General features: G+C 49.4%; 1 protein-coding gene across 8 annotated transcripts in view; it reads left to right on the forward strand.

Annotated features, from left to right (window-relative positions):
• UBE2F (ubiquitin conjugating enzyme E2 F (putative)) overlaps positions 1–25,294 on the forward strand; it is an 87,751-nt gene that overhangs the window by 37,402 nt on the left and 25,055 nt on the right. For 4 of the 8 annotated variants that reach the window (XM_081095310.1, XM_081095303.1, XM_081095304.1 and 1 more), the window contains one exon: positions 21,777–21,910. In XM_081095310.1, coding sequence (XP_080951436.1) covers positions 21,793–21,910 — 118 coding nt within the window. In that variant the 5' untranslated portion in view covers positions 21,777–21,792. Of the gene's footprint in view, positions 1–16,866; positions 17,032–17,483; positions 17,558–21,776; positions 21,911–25,294 lie in introns of those variants that run through there. The other 4 variants (XM_081095308.1, XM_081095305.1, XM_081095309.1 and 1 more) reach the window with 4 other exon arrangements.

A 25,294-nucleotide genomic window follows, 5' to 3' on the forward strand; every position in this document is an offset into this window, starting at 1 on the left:
AGTCACACACACGATCACCCTCCCTGTCCCAACCCTTTCCTACAGGCCTTGAAGCTTCTGCCACCCCGAGTGCCCACCCAAGCAGGAGAGACCCGGGCTGGTGGAAGCAGCTATCCTTCCGTGGCCTCCTCTGACTGTCCAGGGACAGGGGCCTGCAGGGACCGCTGGGAGTCGCTGGGCTGGCTGGGGAAGCTGACGACAGCTTTCATTTAACAAGTAAGATTGAGCAGCTGGAAAAATGGCCCCCTCTCCAGAGCTTTGTCCTGGAAATCCAAAGAGAAAAATCTGTTAGAAGTCAAAGAACCCAACAGATGAAGGGAAAAGGACTTGGGAAGAGGAACTGGCCAAGGACATGTTGTTCCCAAAGCTGCTCCTATCAGCAGCTCCCGGGTGAAATCGCCCTGGAGACAGGGCATCATCCTCTGAGCCAGAAGCAGCTCTGAACTGAGCTCATCTTCACAGAATGGAGTCCCTGCTGGGGATGCAGCTGGAGACGCAGCTGGGGAGGGCACGTGGGGGAGGGGGCTGGAATCCAGCAGGGCCCAGGGCATTCCTTCCCAGAACTCCCTGCCCCTCCCCAACCTAGATAAACCCCTGGGATGAAACTTCCTCTTCAAATTAGAAAGATGGACCCAAAGTCTGCAAGTGTGTATTCCCAGTAATTTCCCTCCTAGGAATTTATCCCAAGGGCGTAGTTAGAGCCGGACAGCGGACTCATGTGGACTGATCGGCACCAGGATCACTTACACAGCAGTCAAGTGGAGACATCCTCAGGCCACAGGAGAGGACCTTCCCGTCAGATTAAATCCAGATGACGGGAAGCAGTTTCCTAAAATTACGTACATGGAGTTTTTTCTCACGCCATAGAGTTAATTGGGAAAGGCAGGTTACAAAATAGAAAAGCGAAGTGATCTCAGTTTTGGGGTGGGTGTGTGTGTGTGTGTGTGTGTGTGTGTGTGTGTGTAAGTGTGTCTGAGTTTGTACTGGTGTGTTAGTGTGTGTGTAAATGTGAGTGTTAGTGTATGTGGGAATGTGTGTGAGTGAGAGTGTGTGTGAGAGTGTGAGTGTGTGTTTATAAGTGTGTTAGTGTGTGTGTAAATGTGAGTGAGAGTGTGTGTGTGTGTATGTGTGAGTGAGTGTGAGCGCACTCCCCAGGCCATATCAAACTGGGGGATGATCATATAAAGTGACTCATAGAAACAATAACAGCACACTACAGCGTGGATCTAGCTGCCAAGTCACACTTCCCAGTAATGAAGGCGCGCGACACAGGGGTCAGGAGTCCCAGTGCTAGACTCGAACTTGCTGGGCCCGGACTAGATGCCTTCCCACCTGTGCGACTTTAGCAGCGTACTCATCTCTGATAATGTATGTCCTTGGGAGGGATGGCCTAGCATCAGTCATCCGCTACATCCCCAGGATGGTGTGGTGTCCAAGCTCCAGTGAGAGGCTACTTGCCAGGGGATCAGCGTTTGGAGGGTAGGGATGGAGGTGGGATGTAGAGGACCGTGCAGGAGCTGGGGGCTTTGACACAGCGAGGGGAAAGTGTGTTTAAGATGCTTCTCCATTTTATGAACAAATTCAGGAAAGACCTACAATACCTTTCAAGGCTATATTTGGAGGTGAACTTGGATCTGACTTTGGTTTCTTCTTCATGAGACTGTGCTGAGATGGCCCAGGAGGTTTCCTGTCTTTACTTGTGTTGGATGTTTCCTTCCCACGTCCCGCGTGGGTCAGGGTTCAGGACCTGGAAGCGGAGCCGCACAGAAATGACAGAGAAAATACACGAGATAATTTGGAAATATTGGGGGGCCAGGCGAGTAAGTCCAACTCAGGAGGAAGGACTTCCCCCGGTGCTCAGCCCTCACCAAGCTTTTATTGATTTGGGATACACCCATAGCATAGCCCTTAGGCAGGTGACCCCTGGCAACAGGCAGACTAGCCATCAGCAAGGATTTACATAATAATAAATGGGGAAGTTGCTTCAGCTACCACTGTCTGGACAAACAGAGGTGGCGCCTAGCTAGGGCTTCAAAGGCACCTAGCCTTCAGGGGGTTCTCTGTCTACGCTTATCAGCTAGTGAAGGCAATAAACAGTTTCCCACATACTCAGCTTCCATAAACGTGCCATGGGGATCAAGAGCTCCAGGTTAAGGGCAGCTTTAAAATGTTCCTGCCCTTCCCTCAAAGTCATGCCTCCTGGGCTCTAGTTGAATCCTAGCTCTCTGCCCAAGAAAAATGGTGAGGCAAGTTACTCGACACCTCTGGGCCCCAGTTTCCTCACCCGTGAAGGGGTGGCCATGGGCACTTCGGGGAGTTGTAAAGAAAGCCCCAGGTGCTGTGCCTGACACATACACTCTTCAATTTGGCCATGATGGGGCGTTTTCACTGAGGATCTGGGCCCCTGGTGGCTGTGGGTACACACGCATGCACGAGCCTGTGCATCTACTTTGCTCTCAGGGTGGTCCCCACCGCAGAGGGCAGGAGGTGAGGTGAAGAATCATGGTGATGATCATAATAGTAAGCATTCAGTTGGTGACATGTGGGGATTCTCTGCTACTCCCGGGCCCGTCTCATTCTGCATAGAACGGAGCTGTCTCAGTTTGGGCCACCAGCACAAAATGCCACAGACTGGGGGCTTCAGCAACAGAAATGTACTTTCTCACAGTTCTGGAGCTAGCAGTTCAAGATCGAGGTGTTCTTCTGAGGCCTCTCTTCTTGGCGTGGAGACGCCCGTCTCGTCTTCCCATGGTTGTCCCCCCGCCCGCCCCCCCCCCCCCCCGTGTGTGTCTGTGTGGCCCATCCCAGTCACCTTATTGACCTCTTCAAAGACCCTGTCCCTAAATACAATCACATTCTGAGTACCTGGGGGTTGGGACTCAACATATGAATGAGGGGAGGAGTGGACACAGCTCAGCCCCAACCGTCGAACTCCACCTGGTGGCAGTTGGCTCTGCCAGCAGCCAATTGAAGCTGTGCTAGAGCTAAAGGGTTGCAACTCGCCATGAATATTCATGGAAACAGCACTGTAGCCAGGCAATTGCCACAGAAATGTCACAGGTTGAATAAAAACCTGCTTCAAGAGGCATCGCACGTTCCTGTTGCGGGGAGCGAGCCTAGAGGAGTCAGGGGAGGGTCATGGTGTCGGTTTGGCAACACAGACTTTTCATTTGGTTTCGTGTTTTGAAAAATGGATGGTTCTCTTCTCCCCTGATGTCCGTGTTCCTCACATGTTGATTTTCTTTCTTTTTTCTTTTCTTCTTTTTTTTGGTCCAGAAAGGTAACAAAGAAATGAAGGGCTAAGGAAAGAGAAAGAGAAACATATTTTTCTTGAGTTAACTGGGTCAACCATTGGGAGGGCAGGGAAAGGGGGAGAATGTTAGGGAGTGTTGGAGAGATGCCTGCCCAATTAGCCTGCCCTGCGCAGCTGGAAAGTAGGTGAGGGAGGCGGGCCTGGGCCTGTATCCAGGGCATGCGATGAGCCAGCCACCCAGAGGGCACCAGGCCCAGGAGAAAACAAGGAAGGAAGTGTTTTACTCACTCCTGCTCTTCTAGCCTTCATCACTCAGGGAATTATGTCCATTTTGCAGATAAGGAGACTGAGGCACAGAGAGGCAGCAACACATGCCAAGATGTCCTCGAAATGGGTGCTGCTGCAGGGTTTGAAGCCAGGGCCCTCCTATCCCAGACCCCAGTATGTCACTCACCTGTGCTGGCTTCCCTGGTCCAGGAGAGTAGAGAACAGGAACTTGGGTTTGAGGCGGGAGCTATGGTTGCCTTCTGCTGTGTGTGCAGCAGCAGGTCACAACTGGGGTTTGCAGGTTCAAGTGGGCTGCCCTCTACAGGACTCCTCCCCTTCCACCCAAGTCCTCCTGGGCCACCTCTGTCCCTAGGGTGTGCCCCTAACACAGCAGCTTCATGACCAATCCCTCTGGGAAGCCATGAGATGGAGCTCATCTCGGGGAGCTCCTCCCCCCCCCCGCCCCCCTTCCAGGCTGCTGTAGCCCATGAAGTGCTCTGGTTCTCTCAGTCAACCAGGTTCAAGGACAGCTCTGTTCTAGCTTGGGAGAAGAAATGGGGGAGGTCTTTGCATTCTTCCACTCCACCTCTCTCCAGAGCTGACTGAAAGGCCTCCTGTGCCCCCAAGAAGGCTGAGAGCTGGCCTCCTCCAAACTGTCTAGGGCACCAAACACAAGCTGAGTTTGAAAAACTGTTCCAGCCAAGAAGAGCCTTAGGAGACATGACAAGTAAATGTCACATGGTCCCGGGGTGGGACCCTGCATATGAGAAGGACATTAGGGGAAACCTAAGGACATCTGAATAAAGCGCAAACTTGAGTTACTAAAAATGTGTATCCACATTGGCTCCTTGATTGTCACGAATGTGCCATCTGTATTATAAAAGGCCGGTGGCCCTAACGCTGTAATGACCAAAGACCTGCACGGGTGGGCGGGGCTATGCAGTTTCACCCGCTGAGCTTCTAGTATATTATAATGTCAGAAGTTCATAATAGGATGAACTGTGCGGTAGGAATATGTGGGAATCTCCATACTCTCTATGCAGCTTTCTGTAAATCTGAAACTGTTTTAAAATTTAAAACATTTATTTTTCATTTTTTACTGTTAACAGTATTACATATGTCTCCCATTTTTTCCTCCCTTTACCGCCCCCTTCCACCCAGCTCCTATCTACCCCCCCCCCAGGTCCTCACCTCCTTATTGGGCTATGCATATAAGTATGTAAGTTCTTTGGTTTATCTCTCCCACCCCCTCATGAAGGTATGTCGGTCTGTTCCATGCCTGCATGCTTCGGGTCTTATTTTGTTGGTCAGTTTGTTCATTAGATTCCGCAAATAAGTGAGATCATGTGATATTTGTCTTTCTCATATTGGCTTATTCCATTTAGCATAATAGTCTCCAGGTCCATCCATGCTGTCCCAAAGGGTAAGAGATTCCTCTCTCTCTCTCTCTTTTTTTTTTTTTTACAGCTGCATAGTATTCCATTGTGTAAATGTCCCACAGTGTTTTTATCCATTCATCCACTGAGGAGAATTTGGGCTGTTTCCAAATCCTAGCTATTGTAAACAGCGCTGCTATGAACATAGGTGTGCTGATTGGTGTTTCAGGGTTTTTAGGGTATATTCCCAGACGTGGGATCGCTGGATCAAAGGGCTGTTCCATTTTTAGTATTTTGAGGGAACTCCGTATTGTTTTCCATAGTGGCTACACCAACCTGCATTACTGCCATCAGTGAACGAGCGTGTTCCCTTTTCTCCACATTCTCGCCAGCACTTGTTTGTTGATTTATTGATGATGGCCATTCTGACAGGTGTGAGGTGATATCTCATCATGGTTTGTGTGTGTGTGTGTGTGTGTGTGTGTGTGTTCTGTTAATCCTCACCCGAGGATATTTTTCCATTGATTTTTGGGTGAAAGAGTGGAAAAGAAAGGGAAAGACAGAGAGAAACATCAATGTGAAAGAAACACATCGATTGGTTGCCCTCCTGCACAAGTCCTGACCAGGGCCTGGGCCAGGGAGGAGCCTGCAACCGAGGTATGTGCCCTTGACTTGAATCGAACCCAGGACCCTTTGGTCTGCAGGCAGAGTCCCTGTAGGTTGTCAAATGAAAATATCAGGCACTGTAATTTAAATGCAATGATGCAAAAATGACTGTGGAGGCGTTTCAAAAGAAGGTGATCTAAGTATCAAAGGTTTTGGAGAGACACTGTCAAAAACTGATCAAGTTGTTTTGCAAAAATGATCCTCTTTCTAGGGAGCTTCACCAGGCCTGCCAGGACATCTTGCCAGCAGCCCATCCTTATGGCTGCTGAGCCCCAATCAGTGCTTTTTTTTCTTATTCTTCTTTTCTCTTTTGTTTCCAATCAGTACTTGATGGATTCTTTGTTCCAAACATCAGCAGGTGGCACAGCCCCAGGGAAATGGTGGGTCCTGTCCCTGGCGCTGTGCCTGTTACTCAGCCTGTGACAGCCTGGCAGCCTGGGTCACTTGAAGCCACCCTGGGCTCTCTATAGGAGGGGTGGGGGTGGAGGGGACCAGGTACCCAAACCCCAAAGCTAAAGGACAGCTCCCGGCTCTAAATATACATCTGAGGCTTAAAGGACAAAGACTGGAGAGTGCTGGCTGTCCCTGGCAGTCGGGCTCCATGGTTACAGGTGCACCCCACACCTGGGGCAGGGAAGAGGGCTGGAGGCCCAGCTGCGGAAGAACAGCTCCCCAGCTCACTCTGGTTGTTGGCAGAGTTCGTCTTGTAGCTGAGTGACTATGGGCTGAGTTTCTTTGACCTACGTGATGTCAATTGCAAACAGGATCAGTAAGAAAGTGAACCCAACATGGCCCTCAATTTCCCAAGCAAGATTTCCATTTTCACTTGGCTCAGAGGGAGTCCTGTTTTCACTTAGCTTTTGTGTGGTCACCTTGGCTCCGAGGGCAGAGATGGTGCTGGCCCACAGCACCCCCATCACCGGGCCCCTCCCCCACAGACTCCTCCGCTGGCTTTGCCCACTGTGCTCTGCTCGGTCCACAGGCCACCCAACCCCTGGCCTCTGTCCACGGATTCCTCTCCTACTTTTGAGGAGGAAAGGGCAACCCCTGCACAGGACTCTGAAAGGCCAAGGAGAACCTGGACGTTCTCTGAGGACCTGGCAGAGGCCGGGGCTGTGCGGAAGCCTGGCCCTGGCAGCTGGGGTTCATTTTCAGGAAAGGGAGGAGCTGAAGAACCCAGTTCCTGGAGCCCCGGCCTTAGAGAAAAATGGATTCTGTCTTACCATATTGAAACGGAATTTTTGGACTGGAACCCGGATTCTTTGTCCACCGGAATCGAAGAATGAATCCACAGACAGAAAGTGGTATAGCAAAGGTGTAGATTTATTGGGAGTCAAGTATAGACTCCCACATGGGGAGAGGGAAAGAGTCCCACAGAATGGACTCTCAAGTAGGGAGGAGGAAAGGGTCCCACTGAGTTCCTTTTCCCTATGGCTTATAAAGGCTGCAGATCCTGGTGCCTTGGTATCCCCTCTGACTGGTCACTATTCCCTTAGACTGGTCACTATAGTAACTCCTGGTCTCAAAGGTCGAACCTCACATGGGACATGTGAGGTTCCCCCCCCACTCCATCCTGCCTTATTTTTTTCCTACTCCCTTTGGGTTTTCTTCTTCTCCTTCTGGATCAGTGGTTCTCAACCTTCCTGATGCCTCGACCCTTGAATACAGTTCCTCATGTTGTGGTGAACCCCAACCATAAAATTATTTTTGTTGCTACTTCATAACTGTAATTTTGCTACTGTTATGAATCGTAATATAAATATCTGATATGCAGGATGTATTTTCATTGTTACAAATTGAACATAATTAAAGCATAGTGATTAATCACAAAAACAATATGTAATTATATATGTGTTTTCTGATGGTCTTAGGCAACCCCTATGAAAGGGTTGTTCGATTCCCAAAGGGCTCGCGATCCACAGGTTGAGAACCGCTGCTCTGGGTGAAGGGCATGAAGGGTATGAAGGGCTTCCTTCTCTTTATTTTGTAAATATGGACCTTTTGCTGTTCCCAGCTCCCTCATTCTATGGAAATGTTCCTGTTGCAGCTTTTCGGCTTTCCTATTCTATGGAAATATACCTTCTGCTGCTCTGCAGCCCTGTGCTTCCTCCATGGTCCCCTTAATTTCCAAAATTTCTAAAATGCCCTAAACCTGCCCTATTTTACCCCTAAAATTCCTGTTTCAATATGCCCAGCCCAAAGGAGCACTGTTTGTGCCGCCCCGGCCTGTGGTCCTGGACCAGCCCTCTCTCAGGGTGCTCTTGAATTCTTCAGTGCCAGTGCTCCCCACACCACCTGCCCAGGAGAGATGCCGTCATACTGCTCCCCCTCAATGTCCTCCTCGCTCTCAGCTCATGGCCTGGCTTCCTATGTCACTGACACACCGAAGGGAAATGCCACATGCCCCCCACAGGTCCACCTGCATGAGTCACGTACCCCGCCCAGGCTGTGCTCCACTGAAAGCCCTGCCCGCCCTCCTGGCAAGGACATCCCTTAAGGCTTAAGCAATGATCCTCTTCCTCTCGCTGGCATCATCAACGCTCCCCTGTCTAGTGGGATGCTTCCTGACAGCCGCCCCTTAGAAGAACCTTCCTGTGACCCCTCCCCCATGTCTTCCTCTGGTGACCCCATGTTTCCATCATCCTTTAGAGTAAAATTACTGGAAGCTGTGTCCTAAACTGGCTGTCTCCCATCCTTTCCTCCGGGTTCCCTTGAAGCCACAGGAGGCAGGCTTTCAGCCCCACCATTTGCTCACTTGCTCAGCTGAAGTACTTCCTGCAAGGACACCGTGATGTCCAGGTTGCCAAGAGAGTGGCCAATTCTCATGTCATCGAACTCGACCAACTGGAGACTTTAATGCAGTTTTCTCGCCTCCTTGCAGCATTTTCCTCTTTAGGTTTCCATGGCAGCAAAGCGGCTTGTTTCTTGTTTCACTGACCCCTCCCTCTCAGTCTCCTTTAAGGGACTCTCCTCCTCTCAACATCTTCTAAACTTGAAGAACCCAGGGCTTGGTCCTTGGTCCTCTTCTCCATCCACACTCACTCCACGGTGACCTCAGCACCCTCGCGGATCTAAATACTGCCTATTTGTTGAAGACTCCCAAATGTGTTCTTCCTTCCTGGCTTCTTCCTGAGACTCCAAAAATGCACATCTAACTATCTTCTCAGTATTTCCATTTGGATGTTTGCTGGGCATCCCAGGAGACTCCTGACTCTGGCGAGGCTGTAGTAACAGGGATCAGATTTATTTACACTGTCACCTGGACAACAGCAACTAAACCAGACAAAATAGAGGAAAGGATGGCTTTCATACCAGACCTCACAGGGCAGTGATCTCTGAGAGGGGATAACGAGTAAGGTGAGCCCCACAGTGGCCCAGCTCTGCCTGGAGAGAGTGTCTAGGGAGGGGCCTGATGTAGAGCCTGACAGAGTCCTTGAGTTGAGGAGATGGAGCCAAGAGTCCAGGGAGACCAAAGCAGCTAGAGTTCTCAGGACAGAGTGCTGGAGAGGAGAGAGCTTCCCAGAGAGCGCTCGGCAACGCACCGGCCAGCACCTGTGTGAGGACACTACCTGGGCTGTAGCTCACCTCTGCCTGGGAACTGGGCCTGTTCCCACCAGCCACACCGGAACGGGACTCTAGATAGAGTGCACAGAAGGCGTTGGTCAGCAGTGGAAGTAACTGGCCCTAATGTGAGCACTGTTCTGCTCTTTTTTTAAAAAATATATATTTTATTGATTTTTTACAGAGAGGAAGGGAGAGGGATAGAGAGTTAGAAACATCGAGCTGCCTTCTGCACACCTCCTACTGGGGATGTGCCCACAGCCAAGGTACATGCCCTTTACTGGAATCGAACATGGGACCTTTCAGTCGGCAGGCTGACACGCTATCCACTGAGCCAAACCAGTTAGGTCTGTTCTGCTCTTAAAAGCAAGAGCCACGCCCTAACTGGTTTGGCTTTGCGGATAGAGCGTAGGTCTGCGGACTCAAGGGTCCCAGGTTCAATTCCAGTCAAGGGCATGTACTTTGGTTGCGGGCACATACCCAGTAGCGGGTGTGCAGGAGGCAGCTGATAGATGTTTCTCTCCCATTGATGTTTCTAACTCTCTATCCCTCTCCCTTTCTCTCTGTAAAAAATCAATAAAATATATTTTTAAAAAAACAAAAAAATGCAAGAGCCAGAAGAATCAAACTGTGTCAAAGTGACTTAGCTGTGCCCCAGAACAAAGCCCAAGGATATTTCTAGGAGTCAGAATATCCACCACTTGACAAGGGAAAATTCAATGTTGGGCATCCAAGCAAAAATTGCCAGGTATGCAAAGAAACAGGAAAACTTGACTCGGAATGAGGACAAAAACCAATCGATTGCAACTGATGGACAGTTGATACAGATGTTAGAATTATAGAAAATTGTTATTACTGGTGCCAGTAATGAATTTATCACTTCTCAGCTCCAGATTCGCCCTTTAACATGAGCTCTGTGGTTTTTTTAGAAATATATTTTTATTGATTTCAGAGAGGAAGGGAGAGTGGGGACAGAGATAGCAACATCAATGATGAGAGAGAATCATTGATCGGCTGCCTCCTGCATGCCCCACACTGGGGATCCAGCCTGCAACCTAGGCATGTGCCCTGATTAGGAATTGAATCGTGACCTCCTCGTTCATAGGTCAGTGCTCAACCACTGAGCCATACCAACCGGGCAGAGTGTATATATTTCTAAGATCGTGTCCATTTCTCCTAGGTTGTTGAATTTGGTGGCATATAGTATTTCATAGTATCCTTGTATGATCCTTTGTATTTCTGTGGTGTCCATTGTAACTACTCTTTCATTTCTGATTTTGTTTGAGTATTTTCTCTTTTTTTATTGGTGAGCCTAGCCAGAGGTTTGTGAATTTTATTTATCTTTTCAAAGAACCAGCTTTTTGTTGCATTATAATTTTGTATAGTATTTTTGTTCTCTATTTCATTTAATTCTGCTCTAATTTTCATTTTTTCCTTCTGACTTTGGGCTGCATTTGCTTTATATATAAGTTATAGCTATAGTTTTATATATAAAACTATAAGAATAAGGTGATTTTGGTGGCAGGATAAACAGCTCAATGGAAAATGGGCAAAAGATATAAAGAGGCCATTCCCAGAAGGAAAAGTCTGAATGGCCAAGAGACATAAGAAGGGATGCACAAATTCAGGGAAATGAAAATTAATGCATTCAGGGAAATGCAAATTAGAACCATAATGGGAGACCATTTCATACCCAATACCAGGAGGTTACTAGACATTCAAACTGCTACATACTGCTTATTGGCATGGCAAATAGTATAACCACCTAGAAGACCAATCTGGTAATTCTAGCAAAGTTGGAAATGTGTCTGCTCCATCGACCAGCACTTTCTCCTCTGGGGGCAGGCCCTGGAGAAACCTCTTACCTGTACCCTAGATTGCTTTTGTCAGTGTTTACTGCAGCTCTGTTTGTAACAGCAAATGATTGGAAGCAAGCTAAATGCCCAGCAATAGGAAATTGGATAAATAATGTGAAATATTCTTATATATGAATAATCTATGCACCTATTAAAGTCAACACTATGGATCTCTACATAGCGATATGCATAGATTTCAAAACATGGTATGAAGCCCAGCTGGTGTGGTTCAGTGGTTGAGAGTTGACCTATGAACCAGGAGGTCACGGTTTGATTCCCGGTCAGGGCACATGCCCGGGTTGCGGGCTCCATCCCCGGTGTGGGGTTTGCAGGAGGCAGCCAATCAATGATTCTCTCTCATCATTGATGTTTCTATCTCTCTCTCCCTCTCCCTTATTCTCTGAAATCAATAAAAATATATTTTTTTAAAAAGCATGGTATGAAGCTAAAAATACACAAGTTGTGCCCTGGCAGGTGTGGCTCAGTTGGTTGACCACCATCCCATGCACCAAAGGTCACTGGTTAAATTCTCAGTTAGGGCAGGTGCCTGGGTTGAAGGCTTGATCCCCAGTGGGGGGCATGCAGGAGGCAGCTGACTGATGTTACTCTCTTACCTCGATGTTTCTCTCTCTCACTCTCTTGTTTTCTCTTCCTTTCTCTAAAATCAATAAAAACATATTTTAAAAAACGTAAGTTGTGGAATGATAAGCACTTCTGTGTGTGTGACTACATGTATATTTACACCCAGAGTTGGACCGCATTTGTTCAATTTTAGGAGACAGCGCCAACTCCCAAAAGCCAACGCACCAGTGCTCACGGCCCTCAGTGGCCTGAGGGTTGCCAGTGCCCCATAGGCTGGGTATTTCCCATTCTTGCCATTTAAGCTATTCTGATGTGCGTGGAGGGCTGTCATGTTGTGGCTCCTCTGGCCTTTCCCTGATGACTAGCGAGGACGTGCATGTTTCATGTGTTTCTTGTCCTTCGAATCACCTCTTTGGTGCATGGCCTGTCCGTCTGGTGCTGGATTCTCTTTTGGGAATTTCTGCCTTTTCTTGTTGATGGATAGGCTTTTACAGGTTCAGGATACGAATTCTTCGTGGGATATACGTATTGCAAATATCTTCTTCCACTCTATGGCTTGTCTTTTTAATGGTGTCACTTGAAGAGAAATTCTAAATTTTAATGTAATCCAATGTATCCTTTTAGCCCTTTATGGTTAGTGCTTTTGTGTTCTGTATAAGGAATTTTTGCCTTCACTGGGGAAAGTACTCTGTGAGTTCTTCTACAAGGTGCTGCATCTTTCACATTTAGCTGTAGAGTCCTTATGGAGCCAGCTCTGCTCACACTGTGATCTAGGGCTTTCAGCCTCCAGAGCTATGAGACAATACATTTCGTTTGTTTAAGCCACTCCAGTTACCGTACTTTCTTCAGTCAGCCCTGGCCAACTAATACAATATACTGGTAAATATTTTATGATAGTTTGGAAACCTATCTCTAACTAAACAGACTATTTTATAAATATGCCATTGTACTACTCATGTCACCTTGCCACTCATTTTTCCATTTTATGATATACAATGGGCACTGTGAAAATTAATAAAAAGAAACCACACCAAAATGGAGTCAGGAGGCCAGAAGGGGGAGCTCTCACACAACCTGTCATGTCAGATACAGAAAGAATTGTCAAAGACCCCAATAGAATTGTTCACAGGAAAGAAGCATTAGTTATAGACCCCACAGGAAAAGATGGATGTCGTGTCTCCTACAAGATATCAGATGCCCCAGCAACTCAGCCAGTGAAAAACTGTCATCTCCCTGAACTATCCGTTGTCTCCAATGGACTTTGATTCAACCTCTCCCACTTTCTCCTTTTTTCCTATAAAATAACGTTCCTCTCTTTTGTTTATTGGACTTGGCTTATAGCTTTTACTATAGCTTGCTTGTTCTGAATTGCAATTCTGGCTGTTCTCAAGTAAACCCATTATGCTGGTAAAACTGACCTTTAGTTTTAAGGTCAACATCACTTTTTCATGCCTGGAGATCTGACAAACCTCTGTGAGCCCCATCCTTTATTCCCCCAGCGCCCTGTGGTGAAGACATAAGTGGCTTCCAAGCTGTCACTGCTGAAAATGCAGCAGTGATAGAGTGACATTTTCACCTGTTCCCCACCTGACATCCCCTGCGGCCTCTGAGCATTCCTCCAGAGACTAGCTGGGGCCTTCCCAGGCCTCAGATCCTACTCTCCCCTGTTAGCTGGTTCCTTCACAGGATGTGAGCTCTAATGTATATCTGCCATGGACATTTTGAGAGACATAAAGTTTGTAAAATTTTTTATCCTGTTTTAAAAAAAATTAACTGAATAAATTGAAGATCTAATTGGTTTTATTAAATTATTTGTAAACCAGGCAGCATCTCGTCTAGCAAGCAGAGAGATACTCTGAGGAGTTATACAAAATGGAAGGCTTTGATGAAAGGAAAGGAGCATGGGGCAAGGACCTCATGAGCAAAGAAAATTGAAAGTTCATTGAAGGAAAGAGTTCAGGGTGATGATGGTTTCTCATTGGCTGAGCTGTGGTGTTTTCCATTGGCTGGGCTTGTCGCTGGGCAAGAAGAAAATCTTCCTTCCTCCTGCAGAGGAGGTAAAGTAGATAGCACACCTTCCTGTTGAGGATGCAAGGCCCACTTTTTTCATGTCCGGAGTGATAAGGAATGGTAGGGTGACAACCCACTCTACAAGCCCTCCAGAGTCCAATTTTAGTTGAGGTTTCCTTTATTTTCACAATCCAGATCATGCCTATTTGTCATGAAGTTTAAATATTTTACTTGTCTTTCCTTCCGCCATTGTGAAATGGGTTTTTTGATAAACTTCTAATTGGCTATTGTTGGTATGGAAAATATACCTTTTTCTTTTTCTTTTTAGTCGGTCACTCTGTTTATCTCTTATTCACCTTTACATTTTTCAGGTGCCTCTTGGATAGTCTAGGGAGTTGTTTACATTGTCTCATTATGCTATGGTCATGTCTCATCCTTTCTAATAATCATCTTCCATTTCTGGGGAATGCCTTATTGAGTTAGCCAGAACTTCCAGAATAATATTAGGTAATAACAGTGAGGATGGATATCTTTGAATCTTCCTTCAGCCTACCGTACATGCCCTCTCCATCCTTTCTTCATCATAACCTGTGTCCTCATTCCCAAGGGCCGTTCTCCAGCCTCTCAGATGTGGGTAGTGTGTGCTTTCCCCGGCAGTACGTGTTGGGGACTGACACAAGCAGACCATGTTTTCCTGTAAAAAATGTATGTTCAGAATTTCATTGAATGGACCTGAATGTGCTGTATGTTTAGCACATGGAGGGGCAACTCTATTGCCACGTGGAAGTGACCTAAAACTAATATAATATCTCTAATAGTCACCATTTATTTCAAAGTCACTTTTTCTTCTTGGACTTTAGGAAGGCTTTCTAAGCATGATTCGCATTGCCTGTTTTTAAATGACCTGTCCAGGGAAGCCTTAAGCTTCTCCATATTTATTTTGCTAGTGAGTAGGAGCACTAAAATCATTTATTTTGCACAAGACCGGTCTTCCAAATTAAGGATCAATTGTGTTTAAAAGAGACCTTTGTATTGTGTTGCTATGAAAATAACATATAAACAAAATAAGTGACAGATTTTAAAAAGAGAGGAAAAGTTACTTGTAATTCTACCACCTGGACACAAAAAATATTCATTTTTGTTTATTTACTTCTAGTTTCTGCCCATATATTTGTCTTTTCCAGAGTTGTAGTCATGGTGTTTAAACAATTTGAATGTTACTTATTTCACTTGTTAAGTATGTTTGTGGTTTTACAGAATCTGTGTAATGATCAAGCTTAATGGCTGTGTAATGTTTCTGTAAGTAAATGAGCAGTAATTTAGTTAACCATTCCCCTAATGCTGAGCCTGAGGTTGCTTCCAAGTTCTATAACACAATGGAAATTTTTGTGCCAGAGCTTTTTCTGTTCTTGGCTTACTTCCTCAGGCCAATCCCTAGAGTGAAATTACTGGGTCAAAAGATTCGAAGGCTTTTAGGACTTTAACCGCCCAGCTAAGGGATTGTGCCAAGTCCCCCGATGCCAGCAGAGCAAGCAGCGGTCCAGGTGCACTCTGACTGATGACTCCTCTTCACAGATGTCATAGCATCGCTGTCACCGAAGTGCGGGTGTGGGATTTTAGTCATGAGTTGGGAAAGGAGTCACCAGAATGTTGGTTTTTCCCCCCAGTGTACAGGGAGAGAGAGCTGTGGCTGCAAGGGGGGGCTCTATCTGGAGGTGGCACTGCCTTGACATGCCAGGTGACTGCTTTGGGTGACGCCAGTGAGGTCTCAAGGGTTGCAGCCCAAGATGCAGATCACAGACACCACCCTGGACGTTACAAATGCTCAGAACATGGTTCGGCTGCTCCAGCTCGTTCCTGCCTTGTTCACTCCGGTGTTCACATAACTAATGGATATACATTTCAACGGTGTGGGGTTTTTTGGTTTGTTTGTTTTTTAGGGAAAACAGTGTTTTGTGGCATTTTGCCCACGGCACTCACTGAAGTGGACATCCGATACCTAGTGTAACAGAAAGTATAGGCACTACACAAAATATGAAACATGGGCAGCCGTGCATGGCTGCCACAGTGGGTTCAGCATCCAGAGTGTGCCACGAGGAGCCCTGGGTAGAAGGCACCTGTCTGGACCCTCAGCAAGACCTCCTGAATGCCCAGACCTTAGGCCGCCCCTGTGCTGCCAGCAACCTCCTGGGAATGCTTCCTGGAGATGACAGGTGCATTCGCTTGCTAGGGCTGCTTCTGTCTGTGCGATGTTCTCCCAGGGCTTTGCTGGCTCTGGGGCCCCAGCCTGGAAGGGGAAAGAATCACAGACGTGCAGCTGCAGGAAAAGGCAGTGGGATCTGAGGAACGGATTGTACGACCTCTGCAAACTTAGAGAAACTGAGGAGTTAGCTGGGTGAAGAAGGGGGAAACTGTTCCAAACAGAAGGAATACCAGGAGCCGTGCTCTTCGCTGGCCTTCCTGGCGCTGGTCTCCTCTCGGCCTGGCTCCCCGCCCACCAGCTCACTCAGAGCCAGAAGACTTTTTTAGAAAGAAAACCACACGGTCACTCCACTGTTTAAAACCTTTCAACGGGGCTTCTGGAAACACAATTCCAACTCCTTGGCTCTTTCCTCCCGGTCTGTGTGGTGGGCCTCATCTTTCAGACGGCGCATTCCTCCAGGAGCCTTGCCGGAGCGCTGCTCCCCCACCCCCGCCCCTTATCACCAATCACACAAGTGGACGTGAGAAGAGTTTGTACAAGTTGAAAGACTTTTAAAGCACTTTACAAAAGTGTAAAAGATGAAAGAAGGAATATAACCCAGTAAGACAAGAACAGGAAAGGGCCCAGCCACTCTGCAGCCTCCGCCACCGCACACCAAGGGTGGGTGGCTGTTTGCAGTCTGACCGCCCCGCCCTCTCACCCCCTCCACTGCAGGCGGTGGGGAAGGCCCGGTCTTCTGCATCCTGGGCACTGCGCTGGGCACACAGCGGGGAAGCGAACCGAGGCGGTCAGTTCCGGCGCAGCGCGGGTCTCTGAAACGCAGCGCAGGCCCCGCACGGGGCGAAATGAATGGACGCAGTAACAAGGCGCAGCGTCCCGAACGCTCGGAAGCGCAGGCTCCAAAGAGGACTGGAAGAACCCGCCCCCAGCCACCACCCGCCAATCAGCGAGGACCGAGGATCCGCCCCGCCCCCGGCCGCACCCTCTGCCAATGAGCGAGGCCCCACCGCCTTCAGCGCACGCAGTTGTTCGCCTTTCGTGCGCCAAATAAAGTTCTTCAGGGCTTTGAATTTTTTTTTTAAAGCGCCCGCCGCAGTCCCAGCAGCCGCGGACGAGAGGGGCCGAGTCTCCGCCCCGCCACTTCCGGTCGCGCCGCCCGGAGCCGGTGCGGCTGTGAGGGGCCGCGTCTCGCCGCCGCCGGCCGGCCGGGCATGGTGTTGGGCGCCGGGCCCGCCTCGCCTGTCTCGAGGTGCCCAGGTGAGGAGCGCGCGGCCCCGCGGCGGGCGAGGGGTGGTCGCGGGCCTGCGGTCGGCTCGGCTCCGCGGCGCTGCTGCACCAGGCGGACCCAGGGCGGGCGGCGCCGGGGCCGCCTCAGGCCGCGCGGCTGCTCCCGGGCGGGCGGCGTGAATGGGACCGGCCGGGGCCGGGGCGCTGGCCGGGCTGGAGGGGCCGCCCGCAGGAGCACCAGCCGTGCCGGGCGCACACACGGCCGCCCTCGCTCGGCCCGCCGTCGCGGGGGTGCTGCTGGCCGCATTGTCCCGAGGAAACGGAGCGCCGGGCGCCGGTCCAAGGTCACTTGGCCCGACGTGGCGGCGGGAGCGGGACTCGGAGGCGGCAGTCCGACGGCGACCGCCATGGAGTCGGCCCGGGACCTGACGCAGTTGGGGGCGGCCGCGGCGAGCTGGGAAGCTGTTCCCGGGGGCGGAGGAGAGGACGAGGGAGGACGGAGGACATCTTGGAACGATCGGTGCAGCCGGTCCCGGGTCCAGACCCGGTGCCGCTGGTGTGTACGCTTGGGCGTGGCCCTGCCCTCGGCGCGCCTCGGTTCCCTCCACTGGTCCCCGCGGGGTTGGGCCCGCCCCTGGCCGCATTCCTCCGGCGCGGGAGCGGGTCTGGGTGGATGGCCGCGGCCGGGGAAGGCTTCGCGGAGAAGCTGGAATCCGGGCGGGAATGTGTTCTTCCTGTGCAAGGAGTGGGATTGGGTGGCGAAGGGAAGGAGGGCATTCCGGACCTGGGCATCCCCGTGAGCAGAAGCTTCCAGAAATGACATGCTGGGTGGTGGTAGGGAGCAGGGAGGAGGCAGGCCTGCCTTGTGCAGAGGACTTGTGGTTGGGACGAGGCAGGGGCAGGGTGCAGGCGGGAGAGGTGCTCAGAGACAAGTCAGCACCCGGCCAGCTGCTGGGGGACTTGAGGGCCTCCGCCTGGACCTACCTGCCTTTCAGGTGGTCGGCTGCAGGAAGGGGCAGGCTTCCTGCTGAAGATAAATGGATTGCACTCCAAAGGCTGACCAGCCAACCCGAGGGACTCCGGGGCCTGCTGGGAGGTGCCTGGGCCTGGCTTTCTGCAGGAGGAGAGGGGGGTGTGGACTTGTTTGGGTCCAGCTCTGGGCCTCTCTGGCCGGAGAAGCTGGTGTGGTTGCTCCCTAGAGGCCTGCATTCAGTCCCAGCTTTTACACTCAGACGGTGTTTCATGGCAGGAAGAATTGTGAACCATGAGTTCCCCACCGTGAGCTGACTGGCCCAGTGTCCCTGCACAGGTGACACGGTCTGATTTTGCCAGCACTCGCAGGCGGGCTGAGTCCATCTTGCTTGATGATGGAACTAGTAAATGGCAGTCTGAAATCGAGTCCCACCCAGAGGAGGAACTGAAATGTGTGGAATTTAGAGACTGAGCGTGCTCCTTGCTGATCTGTTTCCGAAAGTGCTGGCTTAGAGTGTAATTTGCAGGAAAGGGAAGTTTAGTTTTTCAACCAGATCTTCAGGGTATGAAGCATACTGAAGAAGGAAAAGAGCATTCTGAATCAATTTGGAGCTGTTCAGCAAACCTCTTGGCAAATTTGAATAATTATTTTTTCTTCAAAGCTCTTCGTTTAGTGTTAATTTAGCATCTATGGACACATTTCCAAAATAGACCTTTTATCCCTAAAGTGACACGTGATAATGATATAGGTGGTGGAGAAATAGATGGTCATTATATCCTTAATTTTCTTAGAATGCTAGGGAAGTAAGTCTGTATTATCTTATGTGGAAGAGGAAACACCAGTGTTATTTTCTTTTATATGTTGCACAGCCAGTGCCCCGTATGTTTTATCAAGGACCACAAACTTGAAGATCTCAAGCCAGGAACCTAAGTGGAATTGAGTGTGGGCTTATCCCAGAGAGGAACTGAGTGTGGGGCAATAGGGTTATGAAAGAACTAAGCAGAGTCCTGAGACTGCAGGGGCACAGAAGAGTGCTGGTGTGAGCCTTTCTTGGTGCGGTGAGTCTTGCCAGGGCCCTCTGAGTGGCTCCCTCAGTGGAGGCCCACCCAGGAAGCTGGGTGTGGACCAGGCATGTGCTCATGCCCTGGCTTTTCCACGGGGCTCTTTCTCGTGACTTTCCTCATGTGCTGCCTGCTGAGCTCTATACGTGCTGTGCTTTTATTTTATTTCTTTCCATATTTCATTGCCACGGTCAGGTAGAGGATAAAAACCAAGTGCTTCCAGCCAGACCCCAAGTGACAGATGCCTGTTTTGGCCATTGTCCTCGGGTGGCCCTGACGATGTGGTAGGACTGATGTGCTCATTCTCGGTGCATGGCAGTGGGCTTGACTGGGAAGCAAGCCCTGCCTTGTGGTCCAGATCTGCTTAAGGGTGCCTGATGGATTATTCTAGGTGGGGTTCGCTAAGCAAGAGCTGTCTCTGGTAGCTTGTGGGCTGCAGCACCGAAAGGTATTCTCATTCTGTTCCCATTCCCAGTGCCCCCCCTTTTGTGAAGTTACTTTATAAACTGAACTGGGAGCCCCTGCTCTGGGTAAAGCTGAAAAGGCGTGCTCCTTGACTGTGGTCCATGCCTCTACATAGATGACGATAGATGGGAATGAAAAAGCTAGTGTTGGTGTGTGCTTTCACCTTTTTTTCAACTTTCTTGAGGTGTAATGTTTTAAAGTATACAAATTGCTGGATGGATTTATACCTTTGGAACCATCACCACACTCAAGGTAAAAATGTTCCCATCATCTCCAGAAGGGAAACTAGTGTTTCTGTGGTGACTGCTGCTGGCAGCTGAGTGACCTAGGACAAGCTAGTCCCCAGGCCATGGTCTGGGCGTCCACATCTGTAAAAAGTGCGAGTGGGAGTAGAAGGCCTTCTCAGATTTGAAATTCTCATAGCTTGTGAAACCTAATGTGTAGTTGAACTATCTTCTGAAGCATTTAGACCAGTGATTTTTTAAGGGTTAGAGGTGTGTATGTGTGTGCATGCACATGTGTGTGTGTCTGCAGAGGCCATAATTCAGAAGATATTTAATATGTTGTTTTCATGGTACAAATAATCTATATGAATAAAAGGGTAATATGCTAATTAGACCGGATAGACCAGATGTCCTTCCAGACATCCTTCTGGACAAAGCCACAGTGGTGGGGGGCTGAAGCAGAGGCAGTTAGGGGCGATCAGGCAGGCAGGGGAGAGCAGTTAGGAGCCAGCGTCCAGATTGTGAGAGGATGCAGGCCGGGCTGAGGGACCCGTGTCCCGCCCTCCCCCTTTGTATGAATTTCATGCACCGGGCCTCTAGTAGAAAATAAAACCTTACAGTCTCTGGGGGGATATAGAAGATAGTGTGAGAAACTATGTAATGGACTTGGGTTAAAATGGTAAAAAAATACTCAGGGAGGAGGGGTACCCTTATACATATTTTGCTTTTAAAGATCTTAGCCTCAACCTAAAAGTTCTGTGCTTAGATCAAGTTTTCCTCTGGAAGTTTTTAAAATTTTTATTTATGTATTATATACTTTTACTGATTTCAGAGAGGAAAGGAGCGGGAGAGAGAGAGATAGAAACATCAATGATGAAAGAGAATCATTGATCGGCTGCCTCCTGCCTGTCCCCTGCTGGGGATCAAGCCCACAACCCAGGCATGTGTCCTTGACTGGAATCGAACCCAGGACCCTTCAGTCCGCAGGCCGATGCTCTTTCCACTGAGCAAAACCAGATAGGGCCCTCTGAAGTTTTAGATCATTTTCTCTTGAAAATGATCAGAGTGGTATTGAAAGGAATTGATGTTAAGGTAATGCAGGAAATTATGGAAATATTGGGCTGGTGACCAATTTGTGTCCATAGTCAGAAGAAGCTCGAGTCCCTTTCCAGCTGTATCAAAGCAAGTAAGAACTAGGAGGCATAGCAGGTGAATGGCATCTTATGTAGAAATGGAGGGCAGGTTCTAGAGCAGCTGTCGCCAGCCGGTGGTCCATGAGGTCTGAAAGGTTGGCGACTGCTGTTCTAAAGGACAGTGATACCTGTACAGATTTAGTGACATTTCTTAAACCCTTTCTTCCAAGCAGTCAGGTGCGCATCACCTGTGTTGGTCTTTATTATTCTTACCTGTGAGCTCTCAGTGGGAATCTGAAACACAGATGGGTTGGAAGCAGCCAGCAAAGAGAATCTATTTTGGGGGCATTCGTTATAACTTAATCTTGATGTTGATATTGCCTAAAAATGTAAATAAAAAACAACAAATAAATGTGAACATGCTTATTAAGGTTCTAGCCCCGCCTTTCTTAAAGGAAGAAGGAAAGCAAAGCATCACAGTGTCCTCTCCTCACCAGAGGCTGACACCCCCCTGCCCCAGTCTGCCATGGGCCCAGCATGCGGGGCACACACAGGTGCATGTCCCTGCAGTGGGGAAGGGCAGACTTACATGGACAGTGGTGAGCCCAAGGGGAACCCGTCAGTGGAGGCTCCCCTAGACTGTGAGCTTGGGAGCTCTCTCCCCACCATACCCCAGGGCCTGGCACCCAGTGAGTGTTAAATCCCTTTTAAAAAATTTAACTCATACTTTAAAAAATTAGACTTGTAGAGGATGGTGTAGAGATTACCCAACTCTATTATGTAGGAATCCAGCCTTCATGTAGCTAATATGCTAAATTTTTCTACAACTAAAGAAAAGAAAACCACTTACATGGTTGTGGTCAGTCTCCAGCTGCTGTCTAGAGACTTGTTCTTAACCGAGCTTCCATCTGTCTTTCAGGGTAAAGGCAGCAGTAATGCTGACGCTGGCGAGCAAACTGAAGCGGGATGATGGTCTCAAAGGGTCCCGGACGTCAGCCACAGCCTCTGACTCCACGCGGAGGGTGTCTGTGAGAGACAGACTGCTCGTTAAAGGTGATGACATCCATGTGAGCTCTTTATATCCCACAACAACGTGAGGGATGGCTGGGGGCTCTGTTGGGGTGTGAAGCAGCCTGTTTGAAAATATGTTAAAGTGTAACCCCTTATTACTTACAGCCTGTGCGCTGTGGGAGTGCTGCTGGTGAGGAAGTGGATTAGAAACTGGTGTGTCTTACGTACTTGGAGTATTCTTTGTGGGGCTCTCAGGGTGCTGGTGGGAGGAGTAAAGTCCTGAGAGTCAGCAGGTCCACCACTCTGGTCTCGGCTGTCATTGTAGACTCCTGGGAGAGGGGTCTTTGTTTCTTCTGGACTTCTCAGCACCAAGGGAGGGAGTGGTATTGGGTAATCTCTTAGGATCCTTCTCCATTTAGTTAAGTCAAAGCCTGAGGAGAGCCTGTGCAAACAGTTCCCCTTGCAGAATTAACAGCACATTGTCCCAGAGCTGTGGCTCACATGCGTTTGTGCGCCATTTCTGCATCACTCATTGCACAGACTTACAGCGCTCAGGTGCTTAGGCAGTTTCCTAGGGTCAAGGACTACAGAGTGGAGGGAGAAACAGTCCCTGCTTGAAAGAGCTTATGACATGTGTTTTCATTTCTTAAGTGTGAGGAGCTAGGAAGCACTTGGTTTGTGAGTAGTTTGTTAGAACTGCCTGTGTTCGTATTCTTTTAGGCAGACACCGTGGGGGTGACTGGTATTTGATATCCTGACACAGTGTGGCAGGGGAGCCATGCGTGTGCATGCGCTGTGTACACACGTGCTGTGTTGGGCCTTCTCAGAAACAAAGCAGTGCTCAGCTTGGGAAGGAACGGGAAATGGAAGGCCTCAGGTTCAGGGGCGCATATTTCCTTGTTCTGCTACCCTCTAATGTTGACTCAGCTCTGGCTTATGCCTCCTGGTAGAGTAAGAATCATTTTATACATTTTGGCATTGCCTGTTCTGTCGGGGAGAGCGCTGGACTGCAGTGGGTTTGCTAAGCAGCTTTATCCTGTGAGGTCGTGGCAGCACCTCACTCGGGTGGGCCCTTTAGGACCTGAGTCTCTTTTCCGGGTGCTAGCCCAACGGTTCCATCTACAGAGGAGCAGGAGCCGAGCAGCACCTGGAAAAGGGTTTGATGTGTGTTGTGGTCCTTGGAGTGGACGGTGGGCACAACAGAGTGGCCCTCTGTTGGGCACTTTCTAGTGCAAATCTAGTGTGACCTTGGTTAATCCTTGCTGGGTGGTGGTTCATTTTGAAGCTGGACTCAGGAGGTTGAGAAACTTGCTAGGGCAGCTTTAGTGCAGGAGGACAGCTGGACCCACCTATTGGGGCAGGGCAGGCTCTTGGGCAGGCCTAGCAAGCAGGAACGAAGGAGCAGGACAGAAGTGCAAATGCAGAGAAGAGAGGCTCCCACACACATCCGGCCCTGACATAGCTGGGTAGCCTGCTGGGGCTCGCCATGCTGGACTTCGCCCCTACTCCAAGGGCAGGAAGTATCTTCCAGGACCTGCGAGGTCCAGTTCTGAAGGACAACAGAAGGCTGGAGTCAGTTCTCCTTGGATACACCAGAACCTATCTCAGAGCAGCTAGCACCTGGGAAAGAAACTCAGGTCCTAAAGGGCCCAGCCAAGTGAGGTGCTGCCGCCACGCCCACCCTCTACCATACTGACACCTTCACCACACCAGCTTGTCATTTGAACCCCCAGGATGGTTCTCAAGGATGTCCTCCAGGCCAGAAATGGGGAGTGTAGAACAATCCAGTGGTCTGGGCTAGGATCGAGGGCCACTGCCTGCTCTGAACCCTGTGAGCTGGGGACACTGGGGAGAGGGTGTCAGATCTGTGCATTTCCTGTTGGCCCCAACTCACGACAGCCTGACTGGGGAGCTAGTGCTTTCGGCCAAAGGGCAGTTGGTGCTGCGCTCCTACTGAACCTTTGTGGGGCTGTTGAGTCTGATGGTGTTCCCATCTCCCCAAAAAGCCCTGGGGCAGAATTGCTGACTTCTTGTCTTTCAGAAGGTGGCCCTTTTCATGCAGTGGGCGTATGTCTGTCCCTGTCCCTTCACTTGTCCACTCAGCAAACTTAGTGCCTGCTTGTTATCAGTCTACTGATTCTGACCCTCAAGGGGCACCAGGCAGGCTGGCAGACACTTTTTGCCTATGTTAGTCTTTGTTAAGTGTGGAGATTTGGAACTGAGCTGAATGAGTTCAAGCTCAGGTCTGGAATCAGGGGCTCTAAAAGGAATGAATCTGTGTGCAGCCTTTGTCCCCAGCTATCTCAGGAGAAAGGCTCCTCATGCCTCAGGACATTCACTGCCATCTTGCCAACCAGTGTGCTTGTTTGTCAAGCACTACCTGAGCACCCTGTGTGTGCCAGGCTCAGGGCCAGGTACTGTCGCAGGGCTGGGCAAGTCTGCTCATTCTCCGCCATGGAGAGAGTGCAGGTTCATCTGGTCTTTCTGTGCAGTCATGCTTCAAGTGGGCTCTGTGGTTTGATCTTTAGTTAGAAAGGAAAAGAGTCTCATTTCTCAGAAGGAAGTTGTGCAGCCACGGAATTGTGCAAGTTGCCAGGTGCCTCCCAGAAAGGCAGGGCCAGTGTGCGGTGAAGGTGTTAGCATCTTGGGACAGGTGAAACCTTAAGCCAGGGGTCCTCAAACTACGGCCCGCGGGCCACATGCAAATACAAATATTGTATTTGTTCCCGTTTTGTTTTTTTACTTCAAAATAAGATATGTGCAGTGTGCATAGGAATTTGTTCATAGTTTTTTTTTAAACTATAGTCCGCCCCTCCAACGGTCTGAGGGACAGTGAACTGGCCCCCTGTTTAAAAAATTTGAGGACCCCTGCCTTAAGCATTGTAAAAATATCTGAATTTCTTGTTACGGAACAGGTGGGGTCATGTCCTTTGGCACTAAGGTTATGCAGGGAAGGGTGGCTGCTTTTCCAAGAGGCCTCAACATGTAAAGCAGTCCACTTGTTTCTTTGGTCAGAGTCTTAGTGTACATGGATTCTAAGGTGGTAACTGCTGATGTTAATGACTAGTATTTGCCATCATCGGAGATGTAGAGAAACTATTGTCATTTGTGACAGCTCCCTGAGAGCAACACCGCGTGAGCCTCTGTGGCTCGTTTTGTCTTGTATACTGGGCTGAATTAGAGTACCTTATTGAAGTCCTTGTGCCCCCAGAATGGTATTTCTTTTTCTTTTTTTTTAATATTTTTATTGATTTCAGAGAGAAACATCAACAGTGAGAGAATCATTCATTGACTGGCTGCCCCCTGCACGCCCCCTACTGGGGGGGATTGAGCCTGCAACCCAGGCATGTGCCCCTGGCCAGAACCGAACCTGGGACCCTTCAGTCCACAGGCCAACGCTCTATCCACTAAGCCAAACTGGCCAGG

The sequence above is a fragment of the Myotis nattereri genome, assembly GCF_964212035.1.
Source record: "Myotis nattereri genome assembly, chromosome: 7".
Classification (NCBI taxonomy): Eukaryota; Metazoa; Chordata; class Mammalia; order Chiroptera; family Vespertilionidae; genus Myotis; species Myotis nattereri.